Raw genomic sequence first — 20,512 nt, 5'->3', positions numbered from 1 at the left:
GTCAAGCCATTCCATTCCAAATGTCCAAGATAATTAAAACGTCATGAAGCCTTATCATGGTCCTCAGATCAACTTTTTAAAATAAAAAAATATTAATATATCTTTAGTTATAAAATTAGAGTTAAATAAAAAAAAAAATATTTGCTAAAACTAAATGTAAAATTAGTTTTTTATTTTTCAATTATAAATTTAATTAAATAATAATAAATTAAAAAATATTTAATAATTTTACTTTTTTAAAAGTAGAGGCCTCTCATGAGACATTTTGAAAATTCAAAATGCCACCCAATCTTTATGCTAAAATACAAGAATATTTTTATACTTTTACCCCATTTTAAACTATAAGGTCCAGGCATAATTTTTTTATTTTTTTTGTGTGTGAATTTGAGATTATACGTAATAAAGACGAATATGTTTGACACTAAAATTAAAATCTTCTTATTACATAAAACAATACAATTTTTACACATAATATATATAAAATTATTTCTAATTCTATGCTAAAAACCAAGAAGCAGACCTAGAAGTCAGTAGCAACAGTAAGAGTGGAAAGCCCGTTGAAAGCCCAAATTTGAAGAAGTCACATAGATATGGCAGCCCAGATATTTTGTGAAGACAGGTCCACAGCCACTCATCCGCAGCAAGCACATTGCTCCCACGACCGATTCCTCCATCCCTGCAGCGAGTACGGAGTACTCCCATCTCTTGCAGAACCCGCTCCCTGGTTTTCATCTCAAACCCGTACATATATATATATAAATATAGTATTTACCCATACATGGTTGTTTCATTGTTTATGTTTCTGGGTTCACTTTTTCTTGTTTAATTGCATATTTTACATGGTTATTTTAGAGGATAAAGGAAAAACAGAGCGGCCATGGCTTGTATGCAGCATACAAATGTAAATGGCACCATTTTATGCAAAAATGGTGCCATTTCTGTGGCGGGTATTTCTGCTTTTCCGCTGTCAATGCCCAGAACCGGAAACATTGAAGGTTTGTTGAAAAGTAGGTTGGCTGCCCTCTGGATTTTATTTGATTTTATTTCTGATTGTTTGTATGCAAAGAAAGCTAATTTGGTTCCTCTCCGGTGAATTACTATACGGGTTTTGGTGGTTTTTGGATTTCTTGTTGCTGTTTGTTTGATTCATCTGAAGTTGTTGATTGGGTTATGTGCTAAATTGAACTATCTAGAAGGCCTGTTTGTGGGTTTTGATTTCTTGCAATAATCAAAATTTACTGCTTAGGTTTCATCAGTTTGTGCTCTTTCATCATATACAGTTTCAAAGTATTTTATTTTATTTTTTGCAACTTCCATTGGCTATTGGATTCTATGGCTCAGTATTGCAAGCAACCAAAAGCATACGCCTTAGGAAGAAAATCGTGGCAATGAATTTGTATTAGGAGCTATGTTTTGAAATCCTGCAAGTCAAAGACTCCTCTGCCCACGGGAAAAAGATGAAAAGAAAGAAGTAATGGGTAGATAAATGAATAAAGCGAACTGATGTGAGGCACCTTCGGATTAGCTGCTTTGAGTTCATTGAGTGAGTCTGCTAGATCAGCTAATTTATGGATTTCAGGACTTGATATTTAGACACATTGGTTGGGATCTTTGATATGGTGGCATTTTCTAACTGACAGGGTAGATTGCAACTGACTTTCCTTGGTAATTTGCAGAAAGGGTCATCTCAAGAAGCTTATCAACAAAGGAAACTACCCTCTTTCCAAGGAATAGATCCTACAACTTGATTCCAAAGAAAGTAATCTCTACAATCCCCAGAAGCGGCAGCTCCAACAATTCTAGCGAGAGAAAAGATGAATCCTCTAACCAGGAAAAGGCATGTATAGGCAACTACTGATGAATAAGTCATGTTTCTTTCTGTTGCACCATGCTCATAAAGTCTGCTTACTATCTTCCATTGCCATCAATTGGAAGAGAGGCTCTTCCTTTTCCTCTACTTTGAAATCTTAGTGTACTGTAGCTTATGTAAGATACATATGATTGATTTCTATAGAAAATGTAGGGCAAGATCTTATAATATAGTTTGCATCTTGCCCGATTCTTTGGATCCAGGTCCATCTAAGATTCTTCAGGACAAGAATATTGTAAGATTCTATAAAAAAAAAAAAAGGGTCCTTCTAATCATAAAAATTATATAAATGGTTTTCTTTAATCAGCTTTTTGTTGGATTGAAATACAAATTTTTCTTACTAGTATTTTAGTGGTTTTCAGAAGTTGTAAGATATTGGTTGCCAGTATTTTTTCTATTGACGATCGAGGGTAGGATGAAATGTGAATGTTCTTTGCTTATGTTCAATTAGTGTCCTTACCTAAAATTACATCTCCCTCAAACTGAATTGTCTTAATTGAAAGCCAACCTGTTGTAGACACCGTTTGGATACACAAGGAAGGATGTTCTATTGATTGGACTTGGAGTTACAATAGCTGGGATTGGCTTAAAAAGTGGACTGGAGGTAAATGCCCCCCCCCCCCCCCCACACACACACACACACCAACCAATTACAAGTTTCTTTTCTATCTTTTCAGTGTTTTTCACAGTTGATCTAAATAAACTGACCAGAGTTTGTAGTTATCTCTTGTTTACCTGGAATATGCAGCGCTGCTGTATCTATAGGATTGTTTATTCCATATCCTTATCGTGCAATTGGTCTTGCATTGCTTTCTTTGCAGTTCTTCGGAGTTGATCCCTTACAAGCAGGCAATGTTGTTCAGTTGGTGCTGGTGCTAGGCTTGACAATTGGATGGATTTCGACTTACATCTTTAGAGTCTCAAACAAGGAAATGACATATGCTCAACAGTTACGTGACTATGAAAGCAAAGTCATGGAGGTGCAGTTCTCTCTCGCATCCTGAATTTTGAATTTGGTGTTTTCTTAGTGCTATACGACATATGCATATACTGTATTCGTTACATGACATGTAAATCTTTTTTTTTTTTAAAATCATCCCGACTTGCAGTTTGCAACCTTTTTCACTTTTCTGAAACGTATAAAGACTCTAGACTGCACTTGGCAGTGAAGGATGGATTCTACAAAATGAAGCCTATCTCAAACTCATCAAAATAAATAACTAAATTGCAGAGAAACAAAATGCTCCATTCTATCTGAACAATCAACTTATTATAACTATTCCTTTGGGAAAATAAAAGTAAAGAACATATCAACTAGTGCTAGAATTGGTAGAATGAAATTATCTATATTTGAACCAAGCAAATACTCGTCAGAAATGCAACTGCTTTGCTTGGGAAGGTTTGATTAGAAGGCAAGTTTGGTGCTACCTGATATTGCATCAATACGAAGTTGTTGCTATCCTGTCCTCACTTTAGTACATTTCAGTGGTCTGATTCCAAAACCTTTTTTGGGGTTTTGCAGAAACGATTGGAGAGCTTAACTGAAGCAGAGTTGGAAGCGTTGCTCGAACAGGTTGAGGAAGAGAAGAGACGCCTGGGTAGCGGTGAGCAGGTGAACTGAACCTCCAACACCATTCCTTGATCTCCAAATGGAAATACTCGGGCAGTAATAGAAGCAGATGCTCAAATTTGCTCGGAAATCATCATAGTTTGAACCTGAAAGAACAGCCCCAGCTGATGCTGCTGATCCCCTTTTGATCATCCATTTGTATATGGTTACCAGGCTTCATGAAGCCCATAACTTGTTTAGTAATTACATACTGAGAAGAAGGGGCATAGATCTGTACCCCATGTATAATGACCCATCTGGATAGATAAAAGTGAATGGCAATTATCCTTTTCCTCAACAGTTTACCCTTTTTTTTTTGGTTTGAAGAAGGGAAAAATTCAATCGGCAAAGATGAAATTTAATAAAGATCAACTTGAATTGGAATTTTTAAAATTTTCAGATCAAATAATGGACCAGTTAGGGCCGAAAGGTTTGATCTTGAACATTTGTTTTTTGGACTATACTATTGGTATCCCTTGGGCTGCACAATACATCATAAATGATAAAAAAATCACTCGCACTTTACAGTCTCACACCATTTCATCGTCTTGGGTGAGGGGTATCTTAATCATACGTCTCACTGCCTCATGATGTCTTACCGTCTCACTTCACTGTCTTGGATAAGAGATATTTTAGATATTTTAATTACATTGTGTAATTCAAGATGTAAGCCATGATGTATCAATAGTATTTTTTTATTTTTTAATATAAAATATTTTAAAAATATGCATATTTAAAATTTTAAAATGTAATATATTATATATTAGATGTATATTTTAGTAAATAATAATATATATACTAATTATAATTTATTTTTGACTTTGGACCGATTTTGGATCGAAAATCAATTGAAGCTCAGAAGAGAAAATGAAGTCTAACTAGTTCAAACTGAAATTTAAATATTTTTAATTATAAATAAATTATTTATAAAGTGAGAAGAAGACTTTATACAAACAAATAGACCACTGGAAGCAAGCAACATAAGAGTGACAATAAATAAGAAAATAAAAAATAAGATGAGATTAGCGAATTTATAATTAAGTAACAATTATATAAATTTACATTAAATCATGGTTCAACTTGAATTTGACACAAATAACCCCACAAAATTCATATTTTTGTCTTTGTATTTTTATTTCATTTCATGTATTCATGCAAATTTTTTTATTATTTTAATTATATTTTTAAATTTAATTTTTGAGTCAAATTAATTATTATATTTTAATTTTTTTCGTGTGATAATTTAAATTTGTATTAATTTAATTACGTTAATAAATTTATATTTTTGAATCAATTTAATCTATATACTTTTATATAATAAAATAGATAAAATGAGATGACAAATTACATAACATATTCTGTTTATATTAAAATATAAGAGTAAAATTAATTTAAAAATATAAATTTAATAATATAGTTAAAATAATAAAATTTTAAGTTATTATATAAAATAAATATTAAAATATAAGAATTAAATTAATTTAAAAATATAATTTAAATAACAAAAAAAAAAAAATTGAATAATGACAAAGAATAAAACGTAATTGGGGAGGTAAAACATATAGATAGGTAGCCCAAAGGACACGGTGGAAACGGTAGGCATGGGTCCCGTGTGGGACAGCAAGGCAGGTTTAAATTTCGCCGAAAGGCCCAGAGAGAGATCCAATGATTAGGGCACATTAACCAGAGAAGATCAGACCGTAGCAAACCGAGGCGAAGCCTATCCATGGCCGTTTATCTCTCCCATTCAATTCCGCCGAAACCTCCCTTCTCTTCCTGAATTTCGCCTACCGAAAAAGCCCTAGGAGTCTTCTTCGCAATTCGGAAGAATGGTGGTTGTCACCGGAGATCGGTACCTGGAGTCGCTGGTGAAGTTCGTGGACAATCAAGCGGGGCCGTTGATCGACGGAACCCTAGTTCTCAAGCTCAATCCCGTCGGCCTCCACTACGTCCAGTCCAGGCTCGAGGCGCTCGCCGAGCTCGAGGCCCTGCTCGTTGGCGCCCCCGTCGACTACCTCCGCGCCTACATCTCCGACCTCGGCGACCACCGTGCCCTCGAGCATCTCCGCAGGATTCTGCGCCTCTTGACTTCCCTCAAAGTGGTCTCCGTGTTGCCGCACCCGGCCCGAGACCCCACGCCCCTCTCGCTGCTTGCCTTCATCCGGCTGAAGGTCCTGGAGCTCCGCGGATGCGATCTCTCGACTAACGCTGCCCGGGGACTCCTCGAATTGAGGCATACATTGGAGAAAATCGTCTGTCACAATTCTACTGTGAGTTTGTTTGCTAATTGTAACTTATTGCGGACAGTGGTGAAAATTAAATAGCAGCTACTTCTTCGTTTCTGCTGTGATATCTGATAATCCGGGGGGAATATAAGATTCGAGACTTTACATTCCTGTTTGAATGTTACAGTTTAAGTTATTTGTTGAGTTTGATACTATTACTATTAATTTTGTATATTGAATTGGTATTTTTATGAGATCAAATTCTTCCTTTTTGGCATATTCACCAATTGTAAAGATCTATTCTGTTATGAACAGCAGAATTTTGTAGCAATCTTGTGCTTACGATTGTTTCACGGATACTGTAGGATGCACTGCGGCATGTATTTGCAAGTAGAATTGCTGAGATAAGAGACTCCCCACAGTGGAACCGGTTGTCCTTTGTTTCATGTGCTTGTAATGGTCTAGTTCTGATGGATGAATCTTTGCAACTTCTCCCTGTTGTGGAGACCCTTGATTTAAGTAGAAACAAGTTTGCGAAGGTGGATAATCTCCGAAAGTGTACAAGATTGAGGCACCTGGATCTTGGATTTAATCAACTGAGATCTGTTCAATCATTTAATGAGGTTGGACTTATTGAAATTCTGATTTCATTCATGTCCATTATTAATGAGTTCTGTTTTGATGCATTTAATTCTTGGAAGGTGCTTTTGCTTGCTCATAAACCTAGTCACAGCACTCTTATCTAGTTGAGTAGTACACTTTCAACGAGATATTATCACCATTTTCACTACTTAATCAAATTTTAACTAAAATGAATTCATGTTCATTTCTTAAGAACTTGGTTTTTGTCTCTTTAATAACTTTGTTTGATCTCTGTGGTAGATGGTGCAAAATAGAAAACAAGAGGAAGAAAAAACATTCTTTTGAATGAATTGTGATGAGATAGGAGGAGTAACCTTCTGCTAACTAAGGGACTTATTGAGATATCAAGATGGTATTTTCTTTAAACTGAGTAGTTGTAGAACTCCCTGAGCCAACTCGAGAGAAGGAAGCCATGCAATTTCTCTTAGCCAGGTTAGGAGTGGGAATAAGTTCGCATTCCTTCCAAATCAGTCTGTGTGTCTGCATTACCAAATGGAAGTAACTCTAACCAAAGTGCTTTGTTTGGTAAAGGGGTGGGGTAGCCAGGTAGGGGACAGAAAGGTACATAATCAAAAAGAAATAGAAGGTTAATGGAAATAACATAAACGTTGTTACTCTCTCATTGTTTGGGAAGGATGGAATATAAAGGAGAGTGATGTAGTTTTACTTTGTTTGGATAGAGAATGGAAGGGGATGAAACAGTAACAACAATTGCAATAATCCCAAGTCTTAATCCCACTAGGTTGAATTATGGACCTCCATGCATTTTTCATTTCTGTAGAATTCATGATATTTGATTGGACAAGTTTTTGCATTGGCTGTCACCTACCTAATATAACCCTCATTTTTTCAGGCTTAGGACTCGTGGTAAAATAGTAAAAACAAAATGACAAATTTACTCTTTACTTTAAAAAATAATAAGGATTTTTATAAAAATAATAAGGATAAAATAATAAAATCAATAACAATGTTCATTATTGATTTCCCTTCCCACTCCCTACCCTTCCCAATTGTGTACTCTACAATTTTCCATTCCTATCCCATCTCCGTTGAGTAATGAGTGTTCATTAGATGCCTGTTACTTGATCAATTTTTTAAGCAATTCTGCAGAATAATTTCTCTAAAAACTATTTTGTATGCTCAACCTTTTTTTATCCCGTCATATTACCATTTGACATTTTAAAGTACTACTAAAATATAAAAAAATAAAATAATGCAAGAAAAAACACATTGACAGATAAAGTAATTTTTAATTTTTTTTAAAAACTAACATAGTAGATAAAGTATTATAGGGCTGAATTTGACAATAAGAATGGGTAGATCTGAACATTAATTTTTTTTAAGACGAAAATCCTATATCTAGATAGAAAAAAACCAAAATAAGTATGTAAAATAAATAAGAATTATTTATAAATATGTGCAGGGTAGGGACCCCATATCCATTCCTTACCCATTGCTGGGTGGGGAATTTTTCTTTTGTGCATACTTGCCACATGAGAAAATTTTGTTGCCGAAGCCTGCCCAACAAATGGTTCGGTTTGGCTGGTACCCGCTGGGGCAGGTACTTATTGCTATCATTAGGCATATCCTCCCCTCCTCTTCCCTTCCCATCTGTTATAAAACTTTCTCCCAGACAAGGGTACCGGTCCTGTGCTTCCTACTGCTATCCATACAAGGGCAATTATCTTCCACTCCTCTGCCACAGAGAGAGAGAGAGAGAGAGAGGTATTTTCTCAAAACCTTTTAAAATTATTCAGACAAAAAAAAAAAATCCAAATCAGAAACTTCTAATTTGATTTTGTAAATAGTTGGAAAAAAAATACTATTTGAAGTTTAATATACGTACTTACAATCAAGAGTTATTGGTACAAAAATATTTTGACCTTACTTCCTATCAAGAGTTATTGGTACAAAAATATTTTGAACTTTGCATTTGCTCTTCCCCAACCTTGAAACATCAATTTGTGAGTGCAACACTACCGTCATAATGTTGGTCAACATTATGCAAGTAAACCTTTATTACCTTCATAATTTATGAGCCCAAGATTATCTCATAGTCTTGGTCAACAACATTTATGGATTTATATAGGAGGTTGATAAGGTGCAGAAGTTAATGGCATATCAGTCAAATAGGGAAACCAATTAATAATCAATCAACATTTTATGTCAATATTCAGGTGATCACCCAATTAATATAGCCTCAATCAGCATTGAATCATGTCCACCTTCCTAGGAAAGTGTGGTTCTTTTATCACATTTTTATTCAAAAAAATTGTGTATGCTAAAACGGTTATTTTATTTAATAGGTATAGTAAATTTTTAACCAAAGAAGATGCCAAGGGACCACTTAAGTTGAGAAGCATATGGGGTATGGCAATAGTTACTTGCAGACCTGCCCATTTGGGGTGCGGGTATGGAGAGAAAAAAAATCCCTTGGCTGCCAATGGGTACAGGGTCCATCCCCAACCAGCACATAAGGTTAAAATAATGCTTAGTTTATTCCATTTACTTATAATCCTATTTTGCTGGTCTACACATAAAACTGAAATTTGAAATCTATGTATGAAACTAGTACCATATATTGTGGTTCCATAAGTTGGCTGACAGTTTGTCTAATTATACAAGTAAAAACAGTCATGTTGTTACCAACTTCAATATGTGCCCCAGCCTTTTCTCTTTTGAAAGGTGGTAGGGCTTGTTTTTGAGTTGTCCAATCTTTATGAATTAGGTTTTGACCCATACATATATCAAGCTTGATGCTCTGTGCAGGTCTCCTGTCAAATTGTCAAACTTGTTCTGAGGAACAATGCTCTAACAACGTTGTGTGGGATTGATAATTTGAAGTCACTTGAAGGCCTTGATCTTTCCTACAATGTTATTTCCAATTTCTCAGAACTAGAGATACTAGCCAGCCTTCCATCTCTACTGAGCCTGTGGTTGGAAGGAAATCCTTTATGCTGTGCACAATGGTACAGAGCACAAGTGTTTAGCATTTTTCCTTACCCAGAAAAGGTAAGTTGTTGCGTATAAGTTTGTTGACAGTTATTTTGTCCTCTAAAATTCCATTTGGCAGAAAGGACAGGGACAAAAAAAGGTTGTCTGGTATAAATATTATATTTTTTTCCCGTCCCCAAGCCCCTCCTAGTAAGTAGTTGTCTCAGTTCATAGTCCTTTGGCTTTACATGCTGACCTGCCTTGCACCGCTCTAGTTGTTATTAGATGAGAGGAAAATTTGTACTGGAGAAATTTGGAAGCGGCAAATTATTATAGCAAGCAGGCAGAAAAGGCCTGCTAGCTTTGGATTTTATTCCCCAGCTAAAGGTGATGCTGAATTGGAAGGAACCATCAACACAAAAAGGGTACATTACTACTGAAATCAATTGGCAATTTGTCTTTCTAATATTCAAATTTACTTTTCTTTCTTTTTCCTTAATTTTCCTTCATTGCCTATGCTTTTGTTGGGTTGAAATTTTATGAAAAACCTGTTCTATCCACAAACCTGCAGAAGAAACATTCTCGCCTTGCTAGTATTGAAAGTGAAGGGCAGTCAAGATATGTAGGCTCAGACCAAGAATCGGTGTCATGTGAGAATGAGACTCAAAGCAGAGATGAGAACATCGCCTCTGAGGAGGAAGCTGAAATTGTTGGTTTGATGAACAGAATTGAACTCAGGAAACAAGAGCATTCTGCTTTATGGTTGCAAGGTTTTGACGAATGGTTAAATCGGGATTCTGAGAAACTGATAGAAAGTAGTAAATGTGATGTTGGTACATTAAATCCTGATAAAGAACATTATCGGAAACACAGGACAAGACACAGGTATCTTGGTGAGAGCTCACAATATGTTTCTGACTCTGTTCAGGCTTCAGGTGATCAGAGTAGGATGAACTTTTTGGAATCTGGCAGCTCTTTTGCAGCTATTTCCACCGGTTTCAATGCTTATCAATATTATGAGCAAACTAGTAAAGTGGAATTTAAATTCTCTATGGGACATACCAGCAGTAAACCTGAACCTGTTACTGGAAGAATGGATACAAAGCAGGAGCAAATGAAATCTTATCCTGGTAAAGGATTTTTCTTTATGAGAGCTGGAAACTCTCATCTTGATCCTTCGGGTACACCACCTGGTTATGCAGGATCGCCACCTCATTATCAAGAAGACATTCTGCATCGGCGCCACAACTTAGAAGAGGAATTTTTGCAGCTATCTGCAGAGTCATATTCAGCAGCATCATCTGATAGTAACACCAGTTGTAGTGAAGATGATTCCACTGAATTTGGGTCCTTTATTCCTAAAGGTGATCAGTCACTGATCGACGAGTTGTCTGAGACTAGCAGCCATTCGTCAATGTGCCAGCCTGAAGATAGACATCATGACAAGGATCCCGGAGCTTCCCAGGTAGCACAGAATGGTTTATATTTGTCTGATCCATGTGTTGAGCTATCAATGGGTGCTCTAAAACTAGTGGAGTCAGACTACTTGCCACAGTTGTGGGACAAGAATTTTCCTACCATTGAGAATGACAATGGCACTAGACATCGTGTGAACCAAGAGGCCGAAAAGAAATGTCACAAAAAGAAGCCCAAAAGAAGAACTGTTTTGCTATCAGAGGAGTATAGTGTACTGGAACCGCCACTAAAGTCAGGTATTTGTACAGACACCATGGAGGATGCAGGACCAAGATATATTCTTCATGGTAGTGCTCAGAAGACAATTGATAACAAACAGACATGGGGTGCTGCTACCTCTTTTACCCATAACAGAACTGGAGTCCTTTCTGGGTTACAATACTCGGGGGCAGATGACATCATAGAGGATTATTTCAATTCCAGTTTGGCTGACATAGGAGTTCATGAAACTTGTAGGATGTGTATGCATTGCAATTGCATAATTGAGCAGAAGTCTGGCTACAGAGAAGGGTATGTGACCATGGTCCTCATTATCTGATGTCTCTCTTAGCAATTGAAATTTCGAAGGAACAGCTTCTTTATGGTGCTTGAAACACTGATCTGTCTTTGGCGTGTCAAACACAGATGCATTAATTTTTCCGCATTAAATTCTCATCTCCAATCCTCTTTCAGTTGTCCAAATTAGCCTTAGGTTGAATATTCAGATGAAAGCTGATGTGTTAGCTTTTGACGATTGGTCATCCTTTGAAAGTGCATTCTTGATATTTGTTGGAAGTGACAGGATGCTAGGTATTCACATTGTGTTGGATGAAACAGACAGGGGCCGTTCTGCTCTGGAAAAAAAAATTTGTTTTCAAACTGCAATTTTATAACTAAACATGCTCTAACATTTTGTATTTGAAAAGTGATAGCATTCATTTTCAGAAAATTTAGAAAAAATCTTTTTGACGTTTTACAATTCATAGATAGTATAAAGTTGAAAAATTAGAAAATGTTTTTTACAACTGAGCAGGCCCATAGCTTTTATGTTGGGTTCAAATTAAGCATTCCTGTCCTTTCTCAGTTCACTTCCAAATGTTCTGATTGTCAATGGACATGAATTACTTTGTATTTTTATTTTTATGATATGCTCCTAGTGGTTCGATAATGTCATGCAATGTATTGTTCTCCTGGATATCTTTACTTTATGGTCCATGTTTTTTTCAATGGAATTAAACACATCCACATCTGGGTACATGATCAGGAACTCTTGTCTATCCCGTGTCCTAATCTCTTTTCCATCTAAACAGAGAAGTTGCTGTGGTACTGAGCAGCGAGAACAAGTTGTATTTATTGCTCATTGACACCAAGACTGATGGGTCAGGTTAGGTTTGTTGTGGTATGAATTCTTTGCAGGAGGCATACAATTCGTTTTCTATCTAATGTTGCTTAATGGTTGTGATGTAAGTATTCAATCTATTGCCATTTTGCAGGAATTACCTTAAGTCAAATGGGTTGCCACAGAACTGAAGATGTTAGAGAGGTTTTAATTGGGTTGGGACTTCAAATGTTGAGGTAGTGAGTTCAACTGTATCTAGAAACTACTGATCAACAGAATTTTTCTAAAATGTCTCTTTCCATGGATTTGGTAGGCTGTGCATTGAGGAGGGCATAACATATCTGTTCACTACAAGGAGTATTGATATATCAAGGGAATTACTGTATATATTGCACTTCTCTGATTCAGATACAAGGATGCAAAACTGTTCCATGCAAAGGTGAGCCTTGTAGTCTCTGCCTTATTATGTTGAAATGTTAAACTGTTGTTGGTCATAAGCAAGTTGTAAATTTTTGTGCAGTCTTTGTACATTCTCATTTCTTGTTTATGATGGATGGTGGCTTGGAAATTTAAATGGCAGTTTGGAGCAGGTTCAGGTTGAATTCTTTGAAAGGCATATATGTGGAAGTTCAAAAATGAACATGTTCCAATATTCAATGGTATTTTTTTGGTGCAAAAATATGAAAGGTACGGATATATATAAATGCTACATCATATGTATGCATATGTTGCATTACTTTGATTTTACATGTTTGAAGTGTTATTCATGAAGTGCATATACAAATAACATATGTACGAAGTGTTATTCATGAAGTGCATATGTATGAAGCACTACAAAGATTCACATGGTGATAAATGTAGTATGCTGCACATCCATCACTCAGCAGTCCTTTAGTCTCCCGTAAATGGCAGTATACCTATTCTGAATGGTGTCCGTGGTGTAACTCTCTGATAACCTTACTATTTTAATCAGAATCTGGCAGAATTTAGTTATGACTTACAATAGTAACTTCAGATTCATGTAACTAGCATCCTTTTCATATAGTTCCAAACTATGTTCTTGAGTCCTAACTTGATAAAATTTGAAGTTCATTTCTGTACATTATTGATTCCGTGTTCTTGGAATACAAGGAATTCTTGATACTTTTTTGTTTAAGATTATGTACTCATCGTCTTTTTCAAAGCTCACCACTTAGTTTAAAATTGACCAGATGATTTGTGGGTTTCAAGATCACTGTTTGTGCTTGAAGAGCATCTTCTCGTGTGCATTGAAGACTTAAGGCAGTTTGGCTTTTTCTCAGACCACTCATCTTCTCCATATTTCTCACTTGATTCATGTTGCTCCATCACTGATGTGTCTGAGATGGTAAATATTCGTTTTCCTTTTAATTTTATGACTCTATTGACATTGCTTATGCAATTTTAACTCTTTTTGGGCCGTGTAAGAATGAATGAAAGAGATGTTTCTACTGGCAACTTCCAACTGTAGGATTTTATTTCTTATGAACTAATTTACTGTTGAATTTTCATTTGCCTGACATGTAATATCAAGGATCATGGTCTTGCATACAATGAACTTGATAATCATATTTTAGCCTTCATTTCATTTCAGGTCATCAACACTGGGGAGGGGTGGTGTCTGACCTTGGCTCTTGAACGGGTATCGTCAGAGTTCTGCCCATCCCAGAAAGCCAGAAGGGCAAAGGAGAACACATCACGTACCAAGAAAAATCCCGCTTTGGGTCCTTCACCTTGGAAGATCAGGTGGTTTTCTGAGAGTAGTCTACTCAACTTCGTGGCATTGGTGAAAGCAATCCATTCAGGATTAGCCGATTCAGCTTCAAGTTTAGTTGTAAGATATGACTCATGAAAGGGCAGGGCAGTTACGAGTCTTTAATTTTGTTTATACGTGGCTTCGCGTGTTCGGTTTGATATTCATTTCATTCTTTTGTTATGTTGGCTTGGCTTGGCTTTGTGTGGCGTGTAGATAGCTTTCTTTTTGGCTTCTATTCTTTGATTGTGCTTCTCCGCTGGCAAGGCAACCGCCCATGTACAGAGTGTACAGAATAGATCATTCAATGCCATGGTTTAATTTTTTTTATTTAATTGCTTTCTCAACGCTTAATGGTGTTGTAGTTTGATGCACTGTTTTCCATTCGCTCATCTGAGGCCCTGCCTTTGGTCCAGATCCTGGGGGCCTCCAGTTAATTGTCCAATTGTGTTTTAGAGCTCCTACTTTAAGATAGAATTATATTTATATATAGGGAAATAAGCACAAAATCATAATAATTTTACTTAAATTTGTTATTATTTCACTTCAAATTAATAACAATTACTAATAGCGAGTAGATATATTATTATTTTTAAGTAGATATATTATTAATTTTAAGTAGATTTATTATGACTTTGAATAAACTTATTATAAATTTGAGTAAAACTAATATAAATTTATGTATTTCATCTTAATTTGTAAAGATTATTTATCATACAAATTCATACTTTTACCTTTGTCCTCGTACATTTTTTTGGTGTGATCACCTGACTTTTTTATAGCCATATGCCTACATTTTCAAATCCATTTAACTCTTATATTTTAACAAATTTTTTTTTTTCATAACTCCTCAAACTTTCACATTTGTATTTTCAACCCAATTTAGTCCCTGTATTTTGACATATAAAAAAAATTAAATTAACTTATTTATTATTTTTTTTACATATTAAAATATAAGTTAAATTAACTCAAAAATACATATACATGAGTATAATCAAAATAACAAAAAAATTGGATTGGCACATGAAAAAAAGAGAGATCAAAATACAAGAATTAAGTTGACTTAAAATTACAAGTTTAAGAATATAATTAAAACAACGAAAAGTTCAAATAACCACACAAAAATAATGTAAAAGTATAAGGATAAGAATATAGGATTGGCCATTATTTGACAAACTTATTTATAGGTATAATATTTCCCAATTATCTAATCATGTTAGCTGCAAACTGAAGGAAAATGAATAAAATTAAATTTTGATAAAATCTGGCCTGATAAGCCATTTTATTATTTGTCCAAAGCAATGCATGGTAACACATGCTAATGCAATTTGTCAAGGGGGGGCAGTGCACCTTAAGAAGAACATCCCCCACCCCTCCAAAAAAGAATAACATTATTGTGAAACCCGTTTCCACCTGTGTTCCCAAATCAGATCTCAAGATCAGCATCAATGGTGAAAACCAAATTTTGAAAAGGCCCAATAATATTTGGCACTTGGATGAGCCTAAATGCAAGGTAAAAAGACCAATCAGCTCTTTCTCTCATGAACCTAGAGTCCTGAATGACCAGTAAAAAGTTTGTATATCTTACATTGTGGATTTGCTATCGTCGACTCTTCTTTGGCTTTAGCCTCTTAAACGCCATGAAAGTAACGGCTGCTGATAGAGAATACCTGCAAGGGTTTTAAATTTGGCCTCAGATAAGATAAAACCTGTCGAGAATCCCTATGTGATAGTTGTAACTTATGTTTCTAACTAGAAGATCTGTGTCATATGGCCTTATTGAGATCAATTGGATCCACAAGTATACCGGCATTTCTTCACTAACATATCTTAGTATGGAATCAGGCACGTGAAGACTCTAAACCCATGACATGGAGAACCCCGCAGTAAGACCAAATCTTTGTCAAATAGTTTAAGTGCATGCATCAAACATGATATACGGGAATTGTAGCTCGAGAAGTAGAGACACTCTCATTCCTCCTTTTGGCTAAGCCACGGTGTTGATGCTAAAAAAGCTGCCAAGAAATATAAGCCACAACAAGGATGGCCTTGCCCTGCGAAGTAGAGGAAGACCAAAAGACATCGCAGCTCAGGTAAGTATAGCTTATGATTATGTTAAGTGCTGACGGATAACAGCTGATCAGCACTTGACCGTCCATAAGCACAAGTTGACCACAAAAACAAAACCAGTGTGGCTATACCTCTTTCTTTGGACAAATACACCTACCAACTTCCCCCATATGTGAATATCATAGCATTAGCATAAGAAAGCATTGTGCCATGCATCAAGTTAGAGAGAGCACTAATACCAAAGAAGTATGACTTCAAGCAATTGCATATGAAAATACAAATTCATTATTAAATCAAAGCAACAAGCATACCATGTCAATGTATAGTTTAGATGATCCTGTGGCATTACAGAACTGTGAATCAACGTGCTGACATCCTTGGGAACAGGATAACGATTACTAGGATTCATGTTTTCATTGATGTCTTCAATGTAGATAGTGTTTTCAGGAAGTTGACATGCACGAGCAATTGCTGGGACATCAACATAAAACCACTGTGAGGAGCTCGGATCATTTGCGGGAACAAATATGCTGGGCTTTTCACTTCCACGAACTACTCCAACTATTTCTACAGGTGTAACAGGAGAAACTTGTTCCTGTAGATTGTGAGGTGTCGTAGTCAGATAACATGTTCAAGCTCCATGTCTAAATTAGCACAGCAATCTGTAGTGATATAAATAACCTCAATAATTTTTGGCTTCTTAGACCAAAACCTCCACCAGGAACTTCCATGGTCTTTCACAGAGGAAGGTCCTACAGTTGATGGTAGTTCATCATTCTGCAAAACTTCTCTAGACTTGTCTCTCCAACTGCGTGGAACCCATCCTCTATTGACTAGAATAGGTGACTGCACACTGAAAAAAGTTTTCAATACATTGTCAGATCAAAGAAGCACAAGAATTTAATCCACTCCAACAATCAGTAAATCCACAAGAGGGGTCAATTTAGTCACACCATATAAAATGGCCAACAAAATTATGTGCAGAGCACTTCCTCAAAGATGGCATACACTCTGCATTCTACTGTGATTCAGAAGAATGTGTAGTGAATCAAGAGATATATGCAACCACGTATTTTTTCTGCTCTTAATAAGTAGCATTGGACACAATTCATTATCTAATAAAAATTCTTACAGTTGTCTACTGCTTTGAAAGAGATAGTTGAAAAGATTCATGCAATTGATCTCACCTGATGGGATTAAGACTTGGATTAAAGAAGACCAAAGAAACCGGTCTTCCTCTACCTCTTCTACTACAAACTTCTTTAATTCATTAAATTATCTCAGATGTGCATATGTTTGTCTTCCTCTACTTCTTTTGCTATGAACTTCTTTCATTTCATCCACTCATCTTGTATGTGCATTTATTTGTCTTCTTCTCACATATTCAGACCATTTTAATCACATCTTGATTATCTTATCTCTGACAGGCCCCACTCCAATGTTTAAACAATAGTTCAAATGTTCAATCATCAAGTATATTAAATATTTTTACAAATACTAGTTTAAGTTTTCAGAAAAATTTAAATTTTTTCAATGGTATTTACCTTTTCTTGGAACAATTCAGTTTGTGATTAATGCAAACAGTATATGAAAATGATATTTTGATCCCTTGCATGAGTCCTCCAATTACCATGATTTTCAGGTCAGGCTCTTATCCAGTTAAAGTTCTTGTATCCAATTAAATTCGTGTAGCCAACCCCACCTAATGGGTTAAGGCTTATGATTATCTGGATAAAGCTTTAGAAAGTTATGCCTTGAACTGAAACCTCTTCCATACATCCATTTGCTTACAAGTCCCTTAGAAAGAAACAATATAATACATAGAATTCTAGCTATCTTACCAGTACCAGCCACAGCACAAATTAAAAAAAATAAAAAATAAAGACATTTGATTGTTACCTCTCAGGACTGCTGGGGATTGGCATAAGAGGTGTAATGAGATAGTAGCCATTTTCTGTCACTCCCGAAATGCTCCTAGAGCGGGGCCCCACATAAATAGACTTCTTCTCATCAAAGAGTCCTTTACATAGCACCCTCCTGAACTCGAGAGCGTCCAAATTGTTATTTGACGGAGCTAAGTGGTTGCCACTGATTGGTTCTGATCCTAATCTTTTCTGCCTATATTCAAGCATTTCAATCTGAAACCACACACACACACATCCAATTCAATGAAAACTGATATGATGCTAAGTTAAACCCACTAAGCAATCCCCATGCTATGCGTGGAACTAGGATTTGTGGAGGGGAAAGGCACATGAAGGCATGGGAAACGAAACTAAATAACCAATAATTGCTTTCCTTTTTGGGCTGGGACAGTAGCTATTTGCCAGTTATATTTTTCAGTTTGATTGCCTGTGTACTTGTCTATACCTTTCCTCTCCAGTTTTTGTTCCCTTGACGAAGCCTACTTCCAACGTAGCATTAAGGTACTGCTTGCACTTCAAAAAAAGGCCAACATAGATCAACTGAGAAAGGGAGGTTAACCTTTTCTTGTCTTCTGAACAGCTGCCAAGTCCCAAGGCCAAACGTTATGGCTCCAGGAACGAAAAGGAACAATTTCGACCATCTAAACCCTTCCCGTGTCTCTGATACAGATCCGACAAGAAAACATGTACAAAAACCAATTTCAATCTCCTACGAGATTCAAGATCTATAGATATCATATTTATTTATCAACGCAACCATAGACACAGGGATATAACATATATGTGCAGAGCGAAAGAAGATCCGACGACCTTGAGGCAGCTGAGAAGAGGAGGAAGACGCCGGAGGCGGCTCTGGAGCAGTGGAGGCGGCAGAACTGGAGAATGAAGGAGCTGGTGGCAAGGACCATTTCGCCTGAAATGGAGCGACGGCGGGGCCGCCGCCGCCACGGCGGAGCGTTTTTGCTAGGGTTTTGTAGATGGAAGCTGTAGCGGAGGCCATGTCGAATCTCAAAATTGAATCATCGTCGTGATTAGGGCTGGTCCATGCTTGACTCGACGAAGAAGAGCAACCCGGACCGCCATGTCCAATCCCTAGGGTTTATAGAAGGTTACAAACCTTTCAAAAGAGCACTGCGTCCTAATGGGTATCCATAAATGTTATTTGAATATCTAATTATGATATATTTTAATAATATTAATATATTATACGTTGACATTAATATAACATATTATAAAAAAATTAATTCATTATGTCATTTTTATTTATGCCGAGGAAAATATAAATTGAACATATTGTTAATTTTACTTTTGAGTTATTGAGAATATAAAAGTAAAATTTTAAAATAATATTTAATTTTATAAATTTGTATTCAAGACTAAACTCAGTATACATCATCTCAAACTCATAAATAAATAACTGGAGAAGTTAAGGGTTATTAAGAGATGTTCATCATCTAAAAAGTTTAAGATGATTGCAAAAATGAGAGACCTTATGTGGATCAGTTTGGTCTTCCCATCATGAAAGATGATTATTATCTAAAAAATTACGAGTTACATATAATCGTTGAATTTGTCGTTTTGAGTCTCAAACTTGTTATTTAGAATTGTCACAACTGTTGTTGGTTGTTGGAATTGTTGGGTGCCAGAATTGTTGATGGATGTGTGGCAAATACAAATGAAATAAGCTTAGGCTTAAGGTGAGGGATTGTGTTACATGTATCGACGGGATGACAGATTTGATGATCAAATCAGACTCTATAGATTTGACTTCATCATCGATTATCAAGGTGCTACGAACATGAGAAGTCCAAGTTTCATGAAGCCCAATCGAGCTTATTTCATGAAGCTCAATCGATCGACACAAGGCCTTACAACAGGGTGATGGCATGATGCAACAACAATCACACAAGGCGTTGCAGCGGGGGGGTAACGAGAGAATGTATTAGTGGTTGGCAAGACAAATGTGGAGATGAGGTGAAGTGAGATAGAGCTTGTTGGAAATAGCCATGGCAAAAAAGAAAACAGGCGGCCAAAGGGTAGAGGTGGCGAATTTGTAAATTAGTTGAGGGTATTTTTATCATTTGTCATATTCGGTCATCCTCTCTATAATGCAGTTGTTTATACAAGTAGCATTTTCCTAGGTCGGGTGGGAAAAAAGAGATAATATATAATAGTGTAAGACTTATGAGAAAAAAAAAGTAAAATGAAAACAAAATATATTTTAAATTAATTCTAATTGTTCCATTCCTAAAATTGTTGTCAAAATCTTAAATAGTTCCTAAGTTAATCTATGCAATTATCCCATTTAATAATAATAATTTTATAATTATAATTTATTATAATAAATAAAATAAACCTTTATCATTCTTCATTTCTTGTAGCCCAAGGGACAAAACCCAAATTCCAAATCCAGTACAAGGCCCAAAACGAGGGAATATTACTGGGCCGGAAGGCCCATTAAAACCCTATAGACGGCCCGACCAGCCGCTCACTCTAGGGCTCCTCTTTCCCTATATATACCCTCGCCCTGTCGTCCTCCACCACCACCACCAGCAGCAGCTTCATCTCTAATCGACGCCTTCAATCTTCTAGGTTTCCTAACAAAATTCGAGCCTCAGAGTCCTATATTGTTCTTGAAAGGCTGAGGCAGAAGCAGGATCCGCAACTGACGG

The 20,512-nt window shown here is 36.2% G+C and overlaps 3 protein-coding genes across 7 annotated transcripts; 2 read left to right on the top strand and 1 right to left on the bottom strand.

The window, feature by feature from the left end:
* Positions 1-574: 574 nt before the first annotated feature.
* Positions 575-3,777, top strand: LOC127793948 (uncharacterized). 2 transcript variants are annotated; one of them, XM_052324773.1, is made up of 6 exons: positions 575-724; positions 853-995; positions 1,677-1,837; positions 2,388-2,474; positions 2,692-2,850; positions 3,393-3,777. In XM_052324773.1, the coding sequence occupies exons 2-6, from the start codon at positions 878-880 to the stop codon at positions 3,489-3,491; spliced, it is 624 nt and encodes a 207-aa protein (XP_052180733.1). In that variant the 5' UTR covers positions 575-724; positions 853-877; the 3' UTR covers positions 3,492-3,777. The 2 variants fall into 2 exon arrangements, with proteins under 2 accessions (XP_052180733.1, XP_052180731.1); XM_052324771.1 differs by having other exon boundaries at positions 853-1,007.
* Positions 3,778-5,140: 1,363 nt separating this feature from the next.
* Positions 5,141-14,184, top strand: LOC127794555 (uncharacterized). 3 transcript variants are annotated; one of them, XM_052325734.1, is made up of 11 exons: positions 5,141-5,749; positions 6,070-6,327; positions 9,116-9,358; positions 9,556-9,705; positions 9,852-11,266; positions 12,046-12,119; positions 12,229-12,310; positions 12,388-12,513; positions 12,655-12,761; positions 13,286-13,440; positions 13,687-14,184. In XM_052325734.1, the coding sequence occupies exons 1-11, from the start codon at positions 5,309-5,311 to the stop codon at positions 13,942-13,944; spliced, it is 3,309 nt and encodes a 1,102-aa protein (XP_052181694.1). In that variant the 5' UTR covers positions 5,141-5,308; the 3' UTR covers positions 13,945-14,184. The 3 variants fall into 3 exon arrangements, with proteins under 3 accessions (XP_052181694.1, XP_052181692.1, XP_052181695.1); XM_052325732.1 differs by having other exon boundaries at positions 12,595-12,761; XM_052325735.1 differs by lacking the exon at positions 13,687-14,184 and having other exon boundaries at positions 12,665-12,761; positions 13,286-13,434.
* Positions 14,185-15,078: 894 nt separating this feature from the next.
* LOC127794554 (surfeit locus protein 1) lies at positions 15,079-18,977 on the bottom strand. Of its 2 annotated transcripts, XM_052325731.1 has the most exons (7): positions 18,651-18,977; positions 18,400-18,500; positions 17,815-18,053; positions 16,597-16,768; positions 16,227-16,510; positions 15,434-15,515; positions 15,079-15,347 (listed from the first exon to the last, which is right to left on the bottom strand). In XM_052325731.1, the coding sequence occupies exons 1-6, from the start codon at positions 18,838-18,840 to the stop codon at positions 15,446-15,448; spliced, it is 1,056 nt and encodes a 351-aa protein (XP_052181691.1). In that variant the 5' UTR covers positions 18,841-18,977; the 3' UTR covers positions 15,079-15,347; positions 15,434-15,445. The 2 variants fall into 2 exon arrangements, with proteins under 2 accessions (XP_052181691.1, XP_052181690.1); XM_052325730.1 differs by having other exon boundaries at positions 15,079-15,515.
* Between the last annotated feature and the right edge of the window lie 1,535 nt (positions 18,978-20,512).

Source organism: Diospyros lotus, chromosome 2, assembly GCF_014633365.1.
Source record: "Diospyros lotus cultivar Yz01 chromosome 2, ASM1463336v1, whole genome shotgun sequence".
In the NCBI taxonomy this organism is placed as follows: Eukaryota; Viridiplantae; Streptophyta; class Magnoliopsida; order Ericales; family Ebenaceae; genus Diospyros; species Diospyros lotus.
Note: the sequence above shows the minus strand (reverse complement) of the source record. Positions and strands in the feature narration are given on the sequence as shown.

Bases quoted from the DNA above. Each gene is read 5' to 3' on its own strand.
- LOC127794555 (XM_052325732.1), top strand. From the start codon at position 5,309: ATGGTGGTTGTCACCGGAGATCGGTACCTGGAGTCGCTGGTGAAGTTC. The intron at 9,359-9,555 runs GTAAGTTGTTGC...GCACCGCTCTAG, and splicing joins TTTTTCCTTACCCAGAAAAG to TTGTTATTAGATGAGAGGAA. The intron at 9,706-9,851 runs GTACATTACTAC...ACAAACCTGCAG, and splicing joins GAACCATCAACACAAAAAGG to AAGAAACATTCTCGCCTTGC.
- LOC127794554 (XM_052325730.1), bottom strand. From the start codon at position 18,840: ATGGCCTCCGCTACAGCTTCCATCTACAAAACCCTAGCAAAAACGCTC. The intron at 18,501-18,650 runs GTCGTCGGATCT...GATCTGTATCAG, and splicing joins CTCTTCTCAGCTGCCTCAAG to AGACACGGGAAGGGTTTAGA. The intron at 18,054-18,399 runs GTTAACCTCCCT...GTGTGGTTTCAG, and splicing joins TGTTCAGAAGACAAGAAAAG to ATTGAAATGCTTGAATATAG.
- LOC127793948 (XM_052324771.1), top strand. From the start codon at position 878: ATGGCTTGTATGCAGCATACAAATGTAAATGGCACCATTTTATGCAAA. The intron at 1,838-2,387 runs GCATGTATAGGC...AACCTGTTGTAG, and splicing joins AATCCTCTAACCAGGAAAAG to ACACCGTTTGGATACACAAG. The intron at 2,475-2,691 runs GTAAATGCCCCC...CTTTCTTTGCAG, and splicing joins GCTTAAAAAGTGGACTGGAG to TTCTTCGGAGTTGATCCCTT.